The sequence below is a fragment of the Protobothrops mucrosquamatus genome, unplaced genomic scaffold (assembly GCF_001527695.2).
Source record: "Protobothrops mucrosquamatus isolate PMUCROS unplaced genomic scaffold, P.Mucros_1.0 scaffold2237, whole genome shotgun sequence".
Classification (NCBI taxonomy): domain Eukaryota; kingdom Metazoa; phylum Chordata; class Lepidosauria; order Squamata; family Viperidae; genus Protobothrops; species Protobothrops mucrosquamatus.
Genome location: NW_015388326.1, coordinates 147,786 through 163,660, shown reverse-complemented (window position 1 = coordinate 163,660; position 15,875 = coordinate 147,786). Strand labels below are relative to the sequence as shown.

Below are 15,875 nucleotides of genomic sequence, written 5' to 3'. Positions count from 1 at the left end.
TCTATTAAAAGTAACTTTATCAGGCAGTGCCGTGGCCTCAGGTTTTTCAAAAGCTATGCAAGTTTACATTCTTAAATATATATATTTTTTTAATTTACGCTAAGAGCTCAGGGCAAAGCATATAAGCCGGCGTCCCTCTCATTTTTCTCCTTAGCCCACTCTGTGGAGGTAAACCCGGGCTTTCCTATCCCAGGGCCACCTCGTAAATCAATCAGGATTTGGGCTCTGCACACGCCTGAATCATTCTACCCACCTTAAGACCCAGCATTCAGACAATAGCGAGAAAAATCAAAGTACTGTAAAGGCAAAAAGGCGACGAAGTCAGTACTGACTTCGGGTCTTCAAGGAGGCGCCTAAGACAAAAGCGGTGAGGAAAGCCGAAGCGGGCTTCCTCGGAACCGGTTCAGGGGTTCCTCCCCGAGAAATGCGCATCGGTTCTCGGCCTCCCTGAGAAGCCCCCCCCCTCTCGCCCAGCAGCACTTGGGAGAGGATGGGGCCAAGACTGCTATGGAAGCCCCCGCCCAGGGAGCCCGGCCGAGCCCTCTTTTACCCGCCTCCGCCGGCTCCCCGCTTTGCAACGCCCGCCCTCCGGGGGAATGCCCGCCCGGAGTTACCTTGACGGCTTTCCCTTCGGCTCCTCCCCTTCTCCGCTAAACGCCGACACGTGGGGCCGGCCAAGCCGGGCGAAGGGAAGGTGTGCCTTGGCGGCTGGCTGGGGCTCTGCGGCCCCGTGATCGCGGCTGCTTGCCCGCGGAGGATGTGCCTTTAGCCCCCGCAGCCGGCGCGGACGAGGATGGCCGCTTCCTTGCCCGGTTTGCAGAGCCAGGCGGGCGGGGGGGCAGCCGAGCGTCGAAGACTCTGCCCGGCGAGGAGCGAGGGAGGGAGCAGCGTGGGAGAAATCGCCTGGGTGACTCCGCCGGCTCCGGGGATCTCGGCCCAGCTCGCCCGAGAGGACAGGTAAGCCTTTCCGTTGGAAAGGCAGGGAAGGAGGGAGGGAGGGAGGGAGGGAGGAAGAGGAGGGAAAGAAGAAGGCCGGGGTCTGCCAAGCATGCCGGAGGAGAGCCGGAGAATCCTATGAATCCTCCATGTTCAGAGACAGTGTACCTCTGGACAAAATTGTAGAGGGAATGGGACCAAGCATCTCCAAAGGGGATACTCACTAGGTTGCTTTGGAGGACTTGGGGGGGGGGCGGGGTAGTTCAAAGAGGCACTAGTTCTGGGCCAAACGTTTGCATGGGGACTATCCAAAGAGTAACTCACTATTGGAAGTGATCAGAGGCGTTTGTATTCCTTTTTAAGCAGGGCAGCAAAACTGCCCTAAGAGTTTTAGGATAGTTCAGTACTTTGGATTTGCCCACCCACCACTCCGGCACTGATATCCTGAGAGAAAGGAGAAAGGATTGCAGAGCCATGGGTTGCAATGAAAAGAAAGTGGGAGGAGGCTTGAGTTGAGCATTTTGCCCCCTGGGCTTGCAGAAGCTTGAAGGTTGATGCACCTGATGAAACAGGCCAGTTCTGATGAGAAGCATCTCTCTCTCCCCCCCCCCACCTCTCCCTCCTTCCCTCATCCCTAAACGTACACACAGAAACACATACACAGCAGAGAAAACTTCACACATGCCCTACCTTCCCCCCTCCCCCACCCCTCAGGTCAGTCTGTTTCAAACAGTGGTTTTCTAGGTGGCCAGGTTGTCTTCAATATTGCCACATTATAACCAAATCACCCTACGCCAGCTTGGCTGTGAATGAAGGGAGCTAAAATCAGATGCATCTGGAAGGGGCCAGCTAGGAAAAGGTTTTAGGGCTCCTGTGCAATTGGTAGAAGATCATACAAAAGAGAGTATTAGAATTTTTAAAAAATATATAGGGTTTTCCAGGACCTATATATATATATATATATATACTTTAACCATTTACACATTTAAGGTGGGACATGAACATGTTGTTGCCATGGTCTCTGGATTAAAAAAAACTTAATTTGACATAATTAGGAGGTCTGTCTGCTATAACCAAAAGACTTTATGAACAAGAAATAATTGGCAGAATTTGTAAATGAGAACGTTTGGAGTGAATTGAAATGCCACTATTCCATTTATAACTTTATTATGATTTAACAGAATGATGCATATAAATACTACATTTGTCATCCTGCTAGTGAATTGTAAAAGCATTTTTTTTAAACTCAAAAGAATGTATATTTGTACAAAATGTTAGGATTATTAATTAATATCCAAATATGAGAAAATAGCTTGAATATTTCTGTTGCATTATAAAAATTCCTTTATAGGAAATTTCTTAGAGCATTCAAGAAAGTTCTTTGGATAGTGCAAAATATACGTTGTTATCCAGAAATACTGTATACATAAGTGAAGCTAATTAATAACCATGAAGTAGAATCAAGCTAGTATTTATAGTACTGATAGTACCCAATGCTAATATATGTAGATAATCTCTTCACTTTTCTAAAATCTTCAATGAAAGAAATCTAGAACAATACCATTTAGATTATTAAAAATGACTTTTGAAATACTGTATAAGTTTGAATTGTGCCAACATTGTTGATCTTTCATATTAGGATTGACTCTGCATTTAATATATACCCCTGTAGCTTTAAATCCCACTGAATTTAAATGGGATTTGTTCAAGTGAACCTAGACAGATTGCAGCTAAAGGCCTTATGTGAACCATGGTGTGATTCACCTCTAAGTAAGAATTTATGAGAACAAGCAAGCATGGTTGTGATCTTAATAAGTCAGACATCTGGAAGTAAAAAAAAATGCTTTCATCCAATTTACCATCTCATTTTTTTAACAATTGAGGAATATGGCTGCAAGACAAGATCAATAATCATTTCCCACATAATCAAAGAACATTGCTAGAAATCATTCCAGTGCAAAATGTGCTTTCTCCAGTTGGGAGAATGGAGCTTTTCCTAATAAAGTCTGTGCATATCCACAGATTGCAATTTCTGCATGTATAACTACTACTTGTAATTTTGAACTGAATATAGATAAGTATGCTTATATAAACAATACATGATCTCTCTTCAATATAGGACAAAAAAGACAGAGTTTAATATGCCAGAAATCCCACCCATACCAAATCCTTTTCCTGAACTTTGTGTCTCACCATTTACATCAGTTTTGTCAGCCAGCCTGTTGCCTAAGGCAAATCCCAGGATAAAACAGGTAAGCATTTTTTTAAAAAAAAATTTGACAGCCAAACTATGAAGAGAATCATGCTTATTCTTTGCAGTTCCCGTCAGATTCAGTGTTTATACCGCAAAACCTTTCAACAATATTATGTGCAATTAAACCTAGAATTTTCTCCTACTGATTCCTTCTATTGTCAGCTATTTCAAGATATAATCCTTTCTTTGTGATCTAGAAATGTTAATTATATAACCATATTCAGACATTTTGTTTATCATAAACATGGACACCCAAGCTGGGATCCATATTGTTTCACCAAATTATTCAAAGTAGATACTCAAGGCCTGTACTTTTTCACACTTAAAAAACTGGAGATAAAGCTGTGCTCCATCCATGTGTCCTAACCATTAATGAAATATGTGAATACAAAGCATATTGAAATGATCCAAAAGATGGTTACATATGTTACAAGGACAATTGAAATGATACTATAACAAGATTAATTTGCAGGTGGAGAAGGGTGATTGGCAAATATTAATTCTGAATCTGGATTTTTTTATTTATTTTTCCCTGAAAGCGTCTTATGAATAGTTCTTGATTAAATGTAACAACCATGGAATAAAAGAGGAAGAAACCCATAGATCAATCCCTGATATTTCCAATTTGGGATGGAAAGATTCCTGCTGAATTGAATTGTTGAATCTTTTGAGTGTGTTGGCAGTATGGGGCCAAATGAATGAGTGGTCTGATTGGGATAAGCAGTCCCCTAAATTTCAGACCCTTTTAAGTGTTGGGTGGACAAGAGTGGTCTGTCCTGCAAGGAAGGATGTATGGAATAAAATCCACCTGAATTTGGGAACTTTTGTAAGATACTGCATCCGTAGCATATTCCTTTGTATGCTTACCTGGAGTTCTAAAACGTAGTAACTAAGACTTTGTTCACATCTTATAAAAATGCAGTGAATGGGATTCCAGTGAATGCATTGAACAGGGGAGTATCTTATATAAGCTAGCTCCTATGGATTTGGATACAAGTTTGTGATTTTGCTTTGTACAGTCACAAAGCTGGGGGAAAAAATACTGTATGCAGTTTTGATTTGAGCAATGAAATATTGTATGCAGTTTTGATTTGAGCAATGAAATGTTGTACGCATCAATACAGCCCTGGGAACAGTATCATCTTTTGCTTATTCAGACAATACTTCCCTAACTTAACTCTGGGTAGGACTCATGTAAAAGATTACAGCTTGCGCATATACCACATACATAGAATCTGAAATACAAATTGGAATTTTTGAATCGTTGGAGATACTTAGGAGAGAGTAGCCTGCTTCTAAGATTCTCTCAGATTTACATGGCCTTCAGGAACCATAGTATTAATTTAGCAGTGATTCCCATAGCTGTGTTTCATGTATGAATGCTAGTTGTTTAGTTTTATCATTGAATATAAAAAATATAAATTACTGTTTAATGGATAATCTTCACATTAAGATTTTAAAGGATTTATTTCTTTCCATTTGTCTGAAACTCTGTACCATTTGAGCCGGGGTGTGTGTGTTGGATTAGAAAATTTCCAAGATCCCTTCCAACTCTATTATTCTATTCTAATTATATTTGTGTTGGAATGTCTCTTATTTGGGAAACACAAGAAATTTAAATAAGTGAATAAATGGAATGAAAATGTACACTAGCGTGATTAATCTTGTTTTGGTCAAAGATAAACTAGAAATGACTTCTCTATAAAAATAGTTCAAGGCAAATCAACTGTTAGCTTCCTTGAATGTGATTGGAAGGAGCAAAATAAAACTCAAGGGTATTTAAATCCAGGGACATTTTATTCTTTTGCTACATTTTTTTCCTGTATTTATCTGATTCTAGATATTCACAGTTTGTAAATAACTTGACTGCACTAGGCAAAATAAATCTGTTTCTTGTAGGAAGGCTGGTAATTAAACTTCAGCACTACTTTTTATTAATTGAGAATCAGAATGGAACCATATAACAGACATTTTACTGCAGATTTTATTCCAAGGCAGACTGTTTCTTTTTTTAACCTTCAAATTAATGGAAAATGACTTGCATAAGATAAGATAAGATAAGATAAGATAAGATAAGATAAGATAAGATAAGATAAGATAAGATAAGATAACCTTTATTGTCATTTTTTTACTGTGGGCACAACGGCACACATCAAAAATGAAATTTAGTTGCCCGCTCTCAAAGTAAAACACATACATGACACACACCTAAACATACTATGAACAACATATGTACAGACCCACATCCCTATATACACATAGCAAATAAATATTAAATAGTGTCCATCTTGAATATATAATGGAAGGAGGAAGCTTGAGAGTTCACAAGGTTAATGCTGTATGGGATGAAACTATGGCTGAATCTGGATGTTCTGCTACGGATACCACGAAGTCTCCTCTAAGAAGGTAACAAGGAAAACAGGTCATGAAGAGGATGTGTAGTGTCCCAGATAATCTTGCGGACCCTGTTCAAACAATGCTTCTGTGCTATGTCCTAGATGGGAGGGAGGGAACTGCCAATGATCTTTTCGGCCATTCTCACCACTCCCTGCATTGCCTTCCTGTCTGTGATACCTCCAAACCAGACCATGATGCTGTATGACAGGATATTGACAAGAAAACTATATATGTCCATGAAATGACCAGGAGTCCAATTCAAATCGAAGCAGATTTTAGCTGCATGACAGTTCCTAACCAACCATGTCTGATTTCTCACAACAGCTACTTAGATATTCTGGGCCTTGCTTACAATATGAAAGCGCAATTGCTGCTCCACTGGCGGCTGTTGAATGTCTTTGGAAAGCTCTGAGGAACATATGAGTCCTTTTTAAACTCTCTCACCAAGGTTTCTTGCCTAGTCTACTCCAATTCTTAAAGTGGTGCTTCCTCAGATGTGTTTGGCCAAGGGCAATTCCAACCCCACTGCAGACCTCATCCTTACAGTAGGTGGGATAAAGGAAGTGGAATTGGAGTCCATATTCTATCTTTCGTCCATGATTTTTATTTCTTGACAGGGAGGGGTAGCCCTTTTATGAAGCTATTGCTTTAAAAAAAAAAATTCTAACAGCTAACAAGATTTTTTAAAAACCCTGCTGGACAATTGGATTTTCATGAGTCATTTCATCTTCATCCCCTTTTTATCGTTACATTTTGTCCTTTGTGACGGGAAAGTGATATTTAGCAGAACCTCAATTTGCTTAATATGAATGTAGTCGATATTTAGCATTGTTACCCTGTTGCCTGCAAGTACATAGAGACAGTGATGCTGCCCTGTATTATGAGTATAATTTAGTTTTATGTAGACACCCCAAACCAATAATCTAATACAGGGGTCTCCAACCCCCAGTCTTGTGGACCAGCACCAGGCCACATAAACAAGCAAAGGCCCATCGGCAGCATGCAGGCAGCACACAAAACCAGGCCCCCTCCGGTCCACGGAAAACTCTTTCTCCACAGAACCAGTCCCTGGTGCCCAAAAGGTTGGGTGCCTCTGGTCTAATAATCTCTGTATCATACGTAAACTATATAGAGTTGATTGTTAAGTGTTACTTCGTATCTGTATATTTTAAAATAATACAGTTATAACAGAAGAATCTTGGCAATTATTAATGTTAACAGATAAGTTGTTTTTTGAGTTGCCTTAGAACTGCAGCAAGAGATTTGCTAGCTAACACTGAATATCTACAGAGTGAAAGAAAGAAAAGGTTGGATGCGAAAGGTTGGATTTAAGCAATATTTTGCAAAGTACAACTTATATTTTTCCTGTGCTGCAATAAGCATACAAAGTACAAATTCATGCATTCTATGTTAAAGAAGTAGGAGAGACCTACTCCTGAAATTGGGAGTAAGTAACTCCAAGAACCATAAAAAAATCATATTAAGTTTTGGAAAGTATGTTTAGGACAAGAATATCCAATAACATCCTGATTATCCCCTTGCTTGTAGAAAATTGTAGTTTTCAGGTTACGGTGATATCATACACAACTAGTATAAATGTGAAACCTTAACCTTATTTAAAAAATCCCTTTAGCTTTATAATAATTGTAATGTGGATGAAGAGAACAATCATATGGTTGAGTTCACAAATTGCACTAAGATTAGTGTGTTATGTGAACCCTACAATTTGGTTTTGAAAAACCATGGTTTGTACCACAAACATGAATCCAATCAGTTGCAGTTTATATCACAAGTCGAAGTTTAGAAAAGCATAGCTTTATACTTTGTAGAGCCCAGGCGGTTGGGTTTTGACTGCCCATTGACTGCCCATTAGGTGGGGGTGTTGAAGGAAGAGAATGCATATTGTGCTGCGTGAGTACTATTGTTGTTAATTGCGAAGTCATGTCCAACCCATCGCAACCGCATGGACAACATTCCTCCAGGTCTTCCCATCCTCTTCCATCTTCTGGAATCCATTTAAGCTCACGCCTACTGCTTCAGTGACTCCATCCAGCCACCTCATTCTCTGCCGTCCCCTTCTTCTGTTGCCCTCAATCATTCCCAGCATTAGGCCCTTCTCCAGTGAGTCCTTCCTTCTCATTAGGTGGCCAAAGTATTTGAGTTTCAAATTCAGTATCTGGCCTTCTAAAGAGCAGTCGGGATTGATCTCTTCTAGGACTGACCGGTTTGAACGCCTTGCAGTCCAAGGGACTCGCAGGAGCCTTCTCCGCGTGAGTACTATACAGTTGTGGAGTGTCCTGTGATTTAATAACCTGTATGTGTACTTAGGATTTTGTATGATGGGAAATACCTATGCATGTCAGGCAGCATTTTTTTTTTCATATGCTCCTCCAAAATTGTGTGAGGCAGAGGTGGTAAAGACATATCTATGATATATGTATGTTTTTCTTCTCTTTCTTCACCACATTGCAGTTACAAAGAGAATGCCTGAAAAGGGGGATATTCTTGTACAGTTTTTTTTTTAACTTGAAAGGTTCCTACAGACTCTTGTTTTCATTTAACTAAAGGTAGTAAATAATTTATATTCCTGCTTCTATATTTGTGATGGTTGAGTATATATATAGACATTCTTTACATATTTATGTGTTATCTTTTTAATAGAAAGATTCTACCAAGCCACCTTGTCAGTAGCTGTTTTTTGCTTTTAGATTACCATGAGTATATCATTCCAGAGCTTCCAGAATTAAAATAGGGCCATTGTTTCAAGAAAGAAGGGAACACTGGTGGGATCACTCCAGGAGTGAGGTCACTACCGTTGACTTCCAAATCGGCAAGCCTGCCAGACTAATCCACCTACAATAGGAGCTGAAAGTCATGCTACAAAGACAATTCAGGTGCCTATAATATACTCTGGATTGAATTGATTCAGTTTAGGGCATGTCTGTTCCATGCTATCCCAGTAACAACTGATGAATGAAGCAAAAATAATAACCAGGACAAGTTGCATCCTGCAAACTCAGAAAAAGCTACTCTTCATGGCTCATCAATCAGTTATGCCTTTTTATAGCATATTCCATTTTGTTCTCTTTCTGAGAGATTGTCTTTCATTCTCAAATCTGCCAATTTATGACCCATGTTTGAAAAACAGCCTTGCCATTCATATGTCCTACAGAGACTAAATAAAAATGTTGTTGGGCATACATGGTATATGTTTCTGTTACCACTGTATTAGAATTAGGACATTATGTATGTTTAAGCACATGCAGATTTCTCTGAGTTGTAATCCCTAACTATTTTAAAAAAACAACAAAAACTAATGTTCTTTCCTTCCTTCACCCAAGAAATTCAATGCATAAAATAAAGTGCATTTTTAAAAATATCAGCATAGAAAAAAAAATAACTTTTTCATTTTTAAAATTATTTTTTATGCATAGTCTGATAATATTATGGACTGGAGGACTGAATAAAGCAGCAATCCCTTTACTCATTTCATTGCTTCTTATTTCACTACTTCAATTTGAGAGTGAGCATTATACTAGACAAGTGTTTCTTAAAAGTGTGGTCCTAAGACCCCAGGGGGTCTCTTGAGACCGTCTCAAGAGTTTGTGAAATCAAAATTATTTGCCAGCCTATGTTGAGAAATAATACAATATTAAGATCTCATCAAACAATTGTGAAAGGTGCTAGCAGCTGCAGGTGCACCAGTTTTAATTTTTAATATGGCAAAATCGAGAAATATAACTCATAGAAGCAAAAACTCTTTAAGGGTCCTTCATAACTCTCCTTCCCCCTGGAATCAATGTAATCCTTTATGAGGTTGCAAGTCCAATGAGAGTAATGGGTTTTTTTTGCTGCAAGTTTTACTTTAAATTCTGTCTGTCTGTCTGTCTGTCTAATCTGTCTGTCTTCTACACAGTCAATTCACCTAAGTGACATTTACTTTTTACAGAAAATAGGAACTTGAGGGGATTTCCTTTAAGGAAGTGAAGAGAGGATTATTTAAGGAAAATATTTTTGGTTAGAGGAGTACAGAGATGCCTTGAAGAAGGAATGCAACTGCTGTTATGTAAAGATAGCTTTAGCTCAGAGAGACAATAAGGGGTGAGGGGGGAAAAATAAAAAATTGTCTCGGGAGAGAGAAAATCTCTTGTCAGACTTTCAAGATTCTGTAATTATAACCTACGACAATGAAGAAGAATTCCAGCAGTTCATGAAATACTTGTTTCCTGACCTGGTCTACTTTGAAGAGCTGACACGCACCACACTTGAAGACACCCACAACAAACTCTTTACTTCACTAGTTTAATGAAGAGAAGGACGAGGGGGGACATGATAGCAGTGTTCCAATATCTCAGGGGCTGCCACAAAGAAGAGGGAGTCAAGCTATTCTCCAAGGCGCCTGAAGGCAGGACCAGAAGCAACGGGTGGAAACTAAGCAAGGAGAGAAGCAACCTAGAACTAAGGAGAAACTTCCTGACAGTTAGAACAATTAACCAGTGGAACAACCTGCCTCCAGAAGTGGTGAATGCTCCAACAGTAAAAGTTTTTAAGAAGAGACTGGACAGCCATTTGTCTGAAATGGTATAGGGTTTCCTGCCTGAGCAGGGGGTTGGACTAGATGACCTCCAAGGTCCTTTCCAACTTTATTATTATTATTATTATTATTATTATTATTATTATTATTATTATTATTACTACTACTACTACTACTACTACTACTACTACTACTTCCCTCCCCCTACACATTGTAGTTGGGGGGCATGGGAGTTTTCCCGGGAATGATGGAGCATGTTAGCAGGAAGTTGGACTAATGTGATGAACATTAATAAGTTAATTTGCCACCATGCCCTTGATATAGCATTGCCCTGGAGCATTAGGAGATTTGAAAATGCTACCTCTGCAATGAGTCCTAGTGCAGGGTTACCTCAAAGACATTATGGAAAATTAAAAATGGGGCTCCTACATTCATCCCCAAAGTCTACATTGTCCAGTTACTTGATTTCTATTAGACTCTGCAGGACCCTTGTGTCTGAAGGGACCTCCTGACCTGAACCTTTTTAGTTTTTTTTTCCTTTTTAACAGCACAGCTTGATATGGAGTATAAGAAAAAGGCTTGCTTGAACCTCTTGGAAAACGTGGGGTGTCCTCAGTAAATATAGTTGGAAACACAAATAAGTCTGAATTCCTAATTGTAGGAGAAGAGTTTAGCAACTGTTTGAAGTTACGAAGTTACGACAGACTCCTGAAAAGCTACTTACAACCTGTTTCAAAAATGATGGTTTTGAAGTTAAGGTCACTATAGTGCCCCCATGATCATGTGAACAACATTTGGACACTTTACAATCCAATCACTCTTATGACTGACTAGCTAACTCCCCCCCATCCCACCCCATGGGATCCCCACAGACTTCATTACACTGGCTCTATTACACTCATAAGTTGAAGACTACCTGTATATGCTGAAGAGAAGAGATGGTGTTGGTATGGAGCTTGCAGATAACTAAAGGCAATAAAGAAACGGCTATGTATTTTATGGTGAGGTGATTGCATTGTTACTATGGATTTCCTGAGAGTAGGAATAAAAGCCAAGGTTAGAAATTTGGCAGCAGATATGGTTGTGTCTGGCTCTAGGCTTTATTGCTTACTGAGAAGTCTTCAATTTAAAAAGTAACTGGGCAAGGAACAAGGGGTTGACCTTGGCTAGATCTTGTAACAACTTCTATTCACCTTGTTGGGAGTTTCACATCTTTTGTGATTGGAAGTGATAGAGATTGAAAGAGTATGAAAAAAAATGATCTTAAAGAAATAATTGCACCATAATAACCATGATCAACAGCATTGCAGATGCTCTGTCACATATCCAGAGCTGTGGCATGTGGTTTGTTTGTTCAGTGAAGGGAGCAAACTTATTTTAAGAAATACAGATCTTTAGTTCAAAGTGAAAGGAACAGGGAAGCTTATGAGAGAGGAAGTCATAATCACGCCAGGTTGCTTTCCTTTATTTTTATGTATTTTTATTAGCAAATTACTTTTACTTTTTTATATGCAGGCTGCATACAATAGATAGATAGATAGACAGACAGACAGAACACCTGCATAATGAACTGTGAGGTAAAAATTTGCATGCTACCTGATTGGCTGAGCTGCTGTGATGTCACTGAATCAAAAGATCGAAGTTGTCAAAGCTCTAGTTTCAGTTTAGGGAGCTGGGATGTTCATTACTGAATATTATTAAACTAATGTTCTAGAGCTTCAGGGATGTTCATTAAAGATAAAGCAATTAGCTAGACCAGGAATGCACAACTAAAACTCCAGGACTACTAGTGCTCCCCCCCCAGTTATGACTGTATAGCAATTTGTAAGGAACAATTATTAAATACATTATGAGGTTATATTAACTATATTAATTAAATGGAAGTGAAATGAAATGTACTTTTTGTTCTGGTCCCTGAGCTATAGGGACCAGAGACTATGTGCAAATATTGGGCAAGAGTGCAAAAGGTTGAGGAAAAGTTGAATTTCCTCTCTCTGTTTGGAAGCATTTGTGTAACCTTTTGTTTGCTGAGTTTGTTAAAGTTTCATATGGGAAATAATCTCTTCTTGGATATGTCTTTGCTGCATGAAAATTGGAGGCCTGTGCTCTAGTGCTTTTGTCTGGTCCTCTTTAAAATCTGAGGACCTTGATTTTCTGAAGGTTTGCCACAAAGAAGGGATAAGCTGCAACAGCAATAGCCAGACATGCTCTAGCATGTTAAGGCTCCTGTATTAAGAAGTAAGCTATTAGGCAGTTGCCATTTTTTCCATAACTGATTAGGATTTAATTCTTTAATTTTGCTAACTAAAATAACCCAGATTCACATTGTTCTCCTTTGTCTATCGTTCGTGATCATTGAACTGCATTCCACTGGCTGCCGACCAGCTATTTGAAGAAAATAAGATAGTTCTGCCATGAATTATTGGGATCTACATGCTGAAGGAACTTTAAGAAATTAAGGGAAGAGATATATGAGTAAACATACACACACACATATATATAAGTGTATGTGTTTGTGTAGGGGTATACGCACGCAAACATGCCTCAGGCGTATATATTTATACGAACCGTGCAGCGGCTGTTAAACAAGAAAATAAAAGCAGTCCTGGGCTTTTGCTGATGCAGCTGGTTCAGTTTAGCCTTCTGCTATTTCACATGGCAAGACACTATCCTCAGTTGACCCTAACTCAGAACAAAGCGGAGTCTTCTTGCAGCTACTTCTTGTATCGCAAGTCAGAAAGTAAAGTGACATTTGATTTGAAGGTGGCATTGGCTCCCCTGGACCAACCCAGCGTCAATTTTTGCCGGGTATCGCAGTCTTGATTTTGAATATTTCCTGACTTGACTAAGGTTGGGTTTTACATCTTGTTTAAAAGTTAACTGCTTGCTATAACCGTAAGATTTAAGATGCCTGTTTTTCCTTTCCAACAAGGGAAAGGGGATCCGTCTTTGCGGGAGAGGAGGAAAAGAAAAGCCAGATGCAGTTTCTTGCTTGGTAGATGAAGGCACAGCTGAGAGAAAGGAGCTTTGACTGAATTATCTCCCTTGTTTCTTTAACCATAATAAACCGAAGAGTCATAATGTGTTTTCCAGAGTAGAGATGGACCTTCCCTTGTCTGCCCTGCATCTTCTGATTAGCCTGCCATTGGTCAGTTCTATCTGGACAGTCCTTAATTGGCTTTCTGAAGGAGTATATTCAAATAAACTGCATGCCTTCGATTGCCCTCCAAGTTACCTCTTTCCGATGGCCCTTCGTGAGGTGAGGCTGTCTGAGAACTGATTCTTCGGGCATTCATCTTTCTTTTGCCAGTAATTTGGACAAGGGACTTTTGTTTAGCTGTCAGCAACTGAGATGAACGCACATGGAAGAAGAGCAGCCTTGCCTTGGATTTCTCCAGCAGTTTTGCCAAGAAGGGTAGGTGACTTTGTGAAGTGTGAAGAATGGAATGTGTGACTGCCATGAAAACACACGCTGTTACGAAGTTAGGTGTAACACAATAAATGGAGCTATGTGGAAGAGCTGAAGTGGCAGGTGGGAAGGAAAGCTCAGTGACACAGACTTGGGAGGGGGCTGTCTTCTCCAGGAAGTGGCTAACCTGCTGGATGTAGAGTGTGGTGGTGGAGTAATATTACTACAGGACATGATTTTTTTTTTTAACAATCTTCCCTAAACTTATTTTTATCCTTGTATCTTACATCTTGTATAAGATGGCCTTTTTTAACCAAAACTATTTACAAGTCTGTGATGTTGCTTTTTTTCTTTCATAAAAGAATGCTTTATTTGCTCTAAATACCAGTTTAACATTGCAGCTGATCTTTACATTTGAAATGGTAGAATATTCAGCTAGGTTCTATGTGAAGTTAAAAAGGTTGCATCCGATATTAGGACTTGGATTAATTTCTTACACTGTTTGTGTTTGCTTATTTTTCATTGGTGGGGGAGATACTTGGAAGGCATTTGGGCAATTGGTAAATAAGATTTTTTTTTGCCTGTAAATTTGCTACATTGTTTGGATATTGCTCAAGACATTAAAACTGAATCAGTCATAGTGCAGCTATAAGTTATAATGCAGCTATAATTTACATACAGGTAGTCCTTGACTTACGATTGTAATTGAACCTGGCAATCATAAGTCGTGACCGTCATAAAGCAGGTCACATAATCTGCTTCGGTTGTTAAGCGACTGCTGTGGTTGTAAGCAGCTGCCACAATCAATAAGAGAATGCCGTGATCATTAATTTTTTTTGCAGGAAACCAGAAGTTAACGCTGATTTCTGGCCAAACTTTGTAAAACAACACATGGCTCTGCAAATGGCCATAAATGCAGGCCAGTTGCCAAGCACCCAAAATGTAGTCATGTACCAGAACTTTGAAACTGGTCATAAGACCTTTTTCACAGGTCTGTTGAACTAAAACTCTAAAGTCACACACACACACACACACACACACACACACACACACACACACACACACCAGTTTGAGCAGGAAAAATACTGAAAACATTAAAAACTTACATTTTTCGAGAAGTATTATGTATACACAATGCCTTTAGGCTTAACGCTAGACAAATAGATGATTGATTTTGTCTTCTGTTTATCTAAAATAGAGCCCTCCTGTTGCATTACAGTGCACATATTTTCAGCCAGTATGGAGGAAAGTTAGTCCAAAATTTACATAGAGCACCAACATGGGAAAGTTTGAGTCTGATGTAAGTTTTGCATTCTCAAGTCTTCCAACATAATTTTTGAGCCTTGAAAACTTTTATATAGCCTTTTAAACACAGGACGTCTATTTTAGCTCCTACAAGAGAAAAAAATAAATAAATTGACTGAGTCAGTGTATATAATTAAATTGAGGAAGGCCAGTAGGAACATGGTTAAAGACGTTCCTGTCACTTTTACAGCTATTAAAAGAACAATGTTGAATCAGACCAGAAGCCTACCTGAATCAGCCATCAGTCTCCTTGTGAACAATTGGGTTCATTTAGGAAGATTATATGGAACATGAGGGTATGTCCCCTAGGATCTAATATTTGGATATATACAGCCTGATCCTGTAAGTTGTTGATTGCCTTATCCTAATTTATAAAGAAGATGTTTACAATCTTTTTGACAGCAGATACAAATACATGTATTTACATGTACCCTCTCTGTGTAGGGTGACATCAGTTTTTTTTTCTGTAAGCTGCCCTTTCTAACCATCAAACCCATATATCACAAATTCATTTTTTTTCCCAGCAAAAAGTCCATAAGGGGTTTCCAGTCACTAATAAACATAACAGTTAACTTCCTTTAAGCAAATAAGTTAATTTTGCTATCTCTGCTGGTTCCATCATCTTCACCAAACATTCTTCCATTGTGGATGTATCAAAGTCTTTCCATTTTTGTGCGTATAATACAGGTAGTCCTCAACTTACAACCACAATTGAGCCCAAAATTTCTGTTGTTATGTGAGACATTTGTTAGGTGAGTTTGGGCGCATTTTACAACCTTTCTTGCCTCAGTTGTTAAGTGAATCACTGCAGTTGATAAGTTAGTATCTGGTCCATGACTCAGCGGAAAATCAGGCGGCGGCTTGGGAGACAACTGCCGCCGCTGCATTGGACCGAGTCGTGCCTTTGCGGCCTCTGACCCGGCCTAGATCTCGACTGGCTCCCTGGTTTACCGGGGAGCTGAGAGAGATGAAACGCCGGAAAAGACGCCTAGAGAGCCGTTGGAGGGCCAGCCGAACCGAACCCGCTCGAACACAGGTAA

General features: G+C 39.5%; 1 protein-coding gene across 1 annotated transcript in view; it reads left to right on the top strand.

The window, feature by feature from the left end:
* Positions 1–793: 793 nt before the first annotated feature.
* Positions 794–15,875, top strand: part of GRB14 (growth factor receptor bound protein 14) — a 64,197-nt gene continuing 49,115 nt past the window's right edge. Inside the window, exons 1-2 of the mRNA XM_015824443.1 lie at positions 794–957; positions 3,056–3,188. Coding sequence (XP_015679929.1) covers positions 794–957; positions 3,056–3,188 — 297 coding nt within the window. The remainder of the gene's footprint in view (positions 958–3,055; positions 3,189–15,875) is intronic.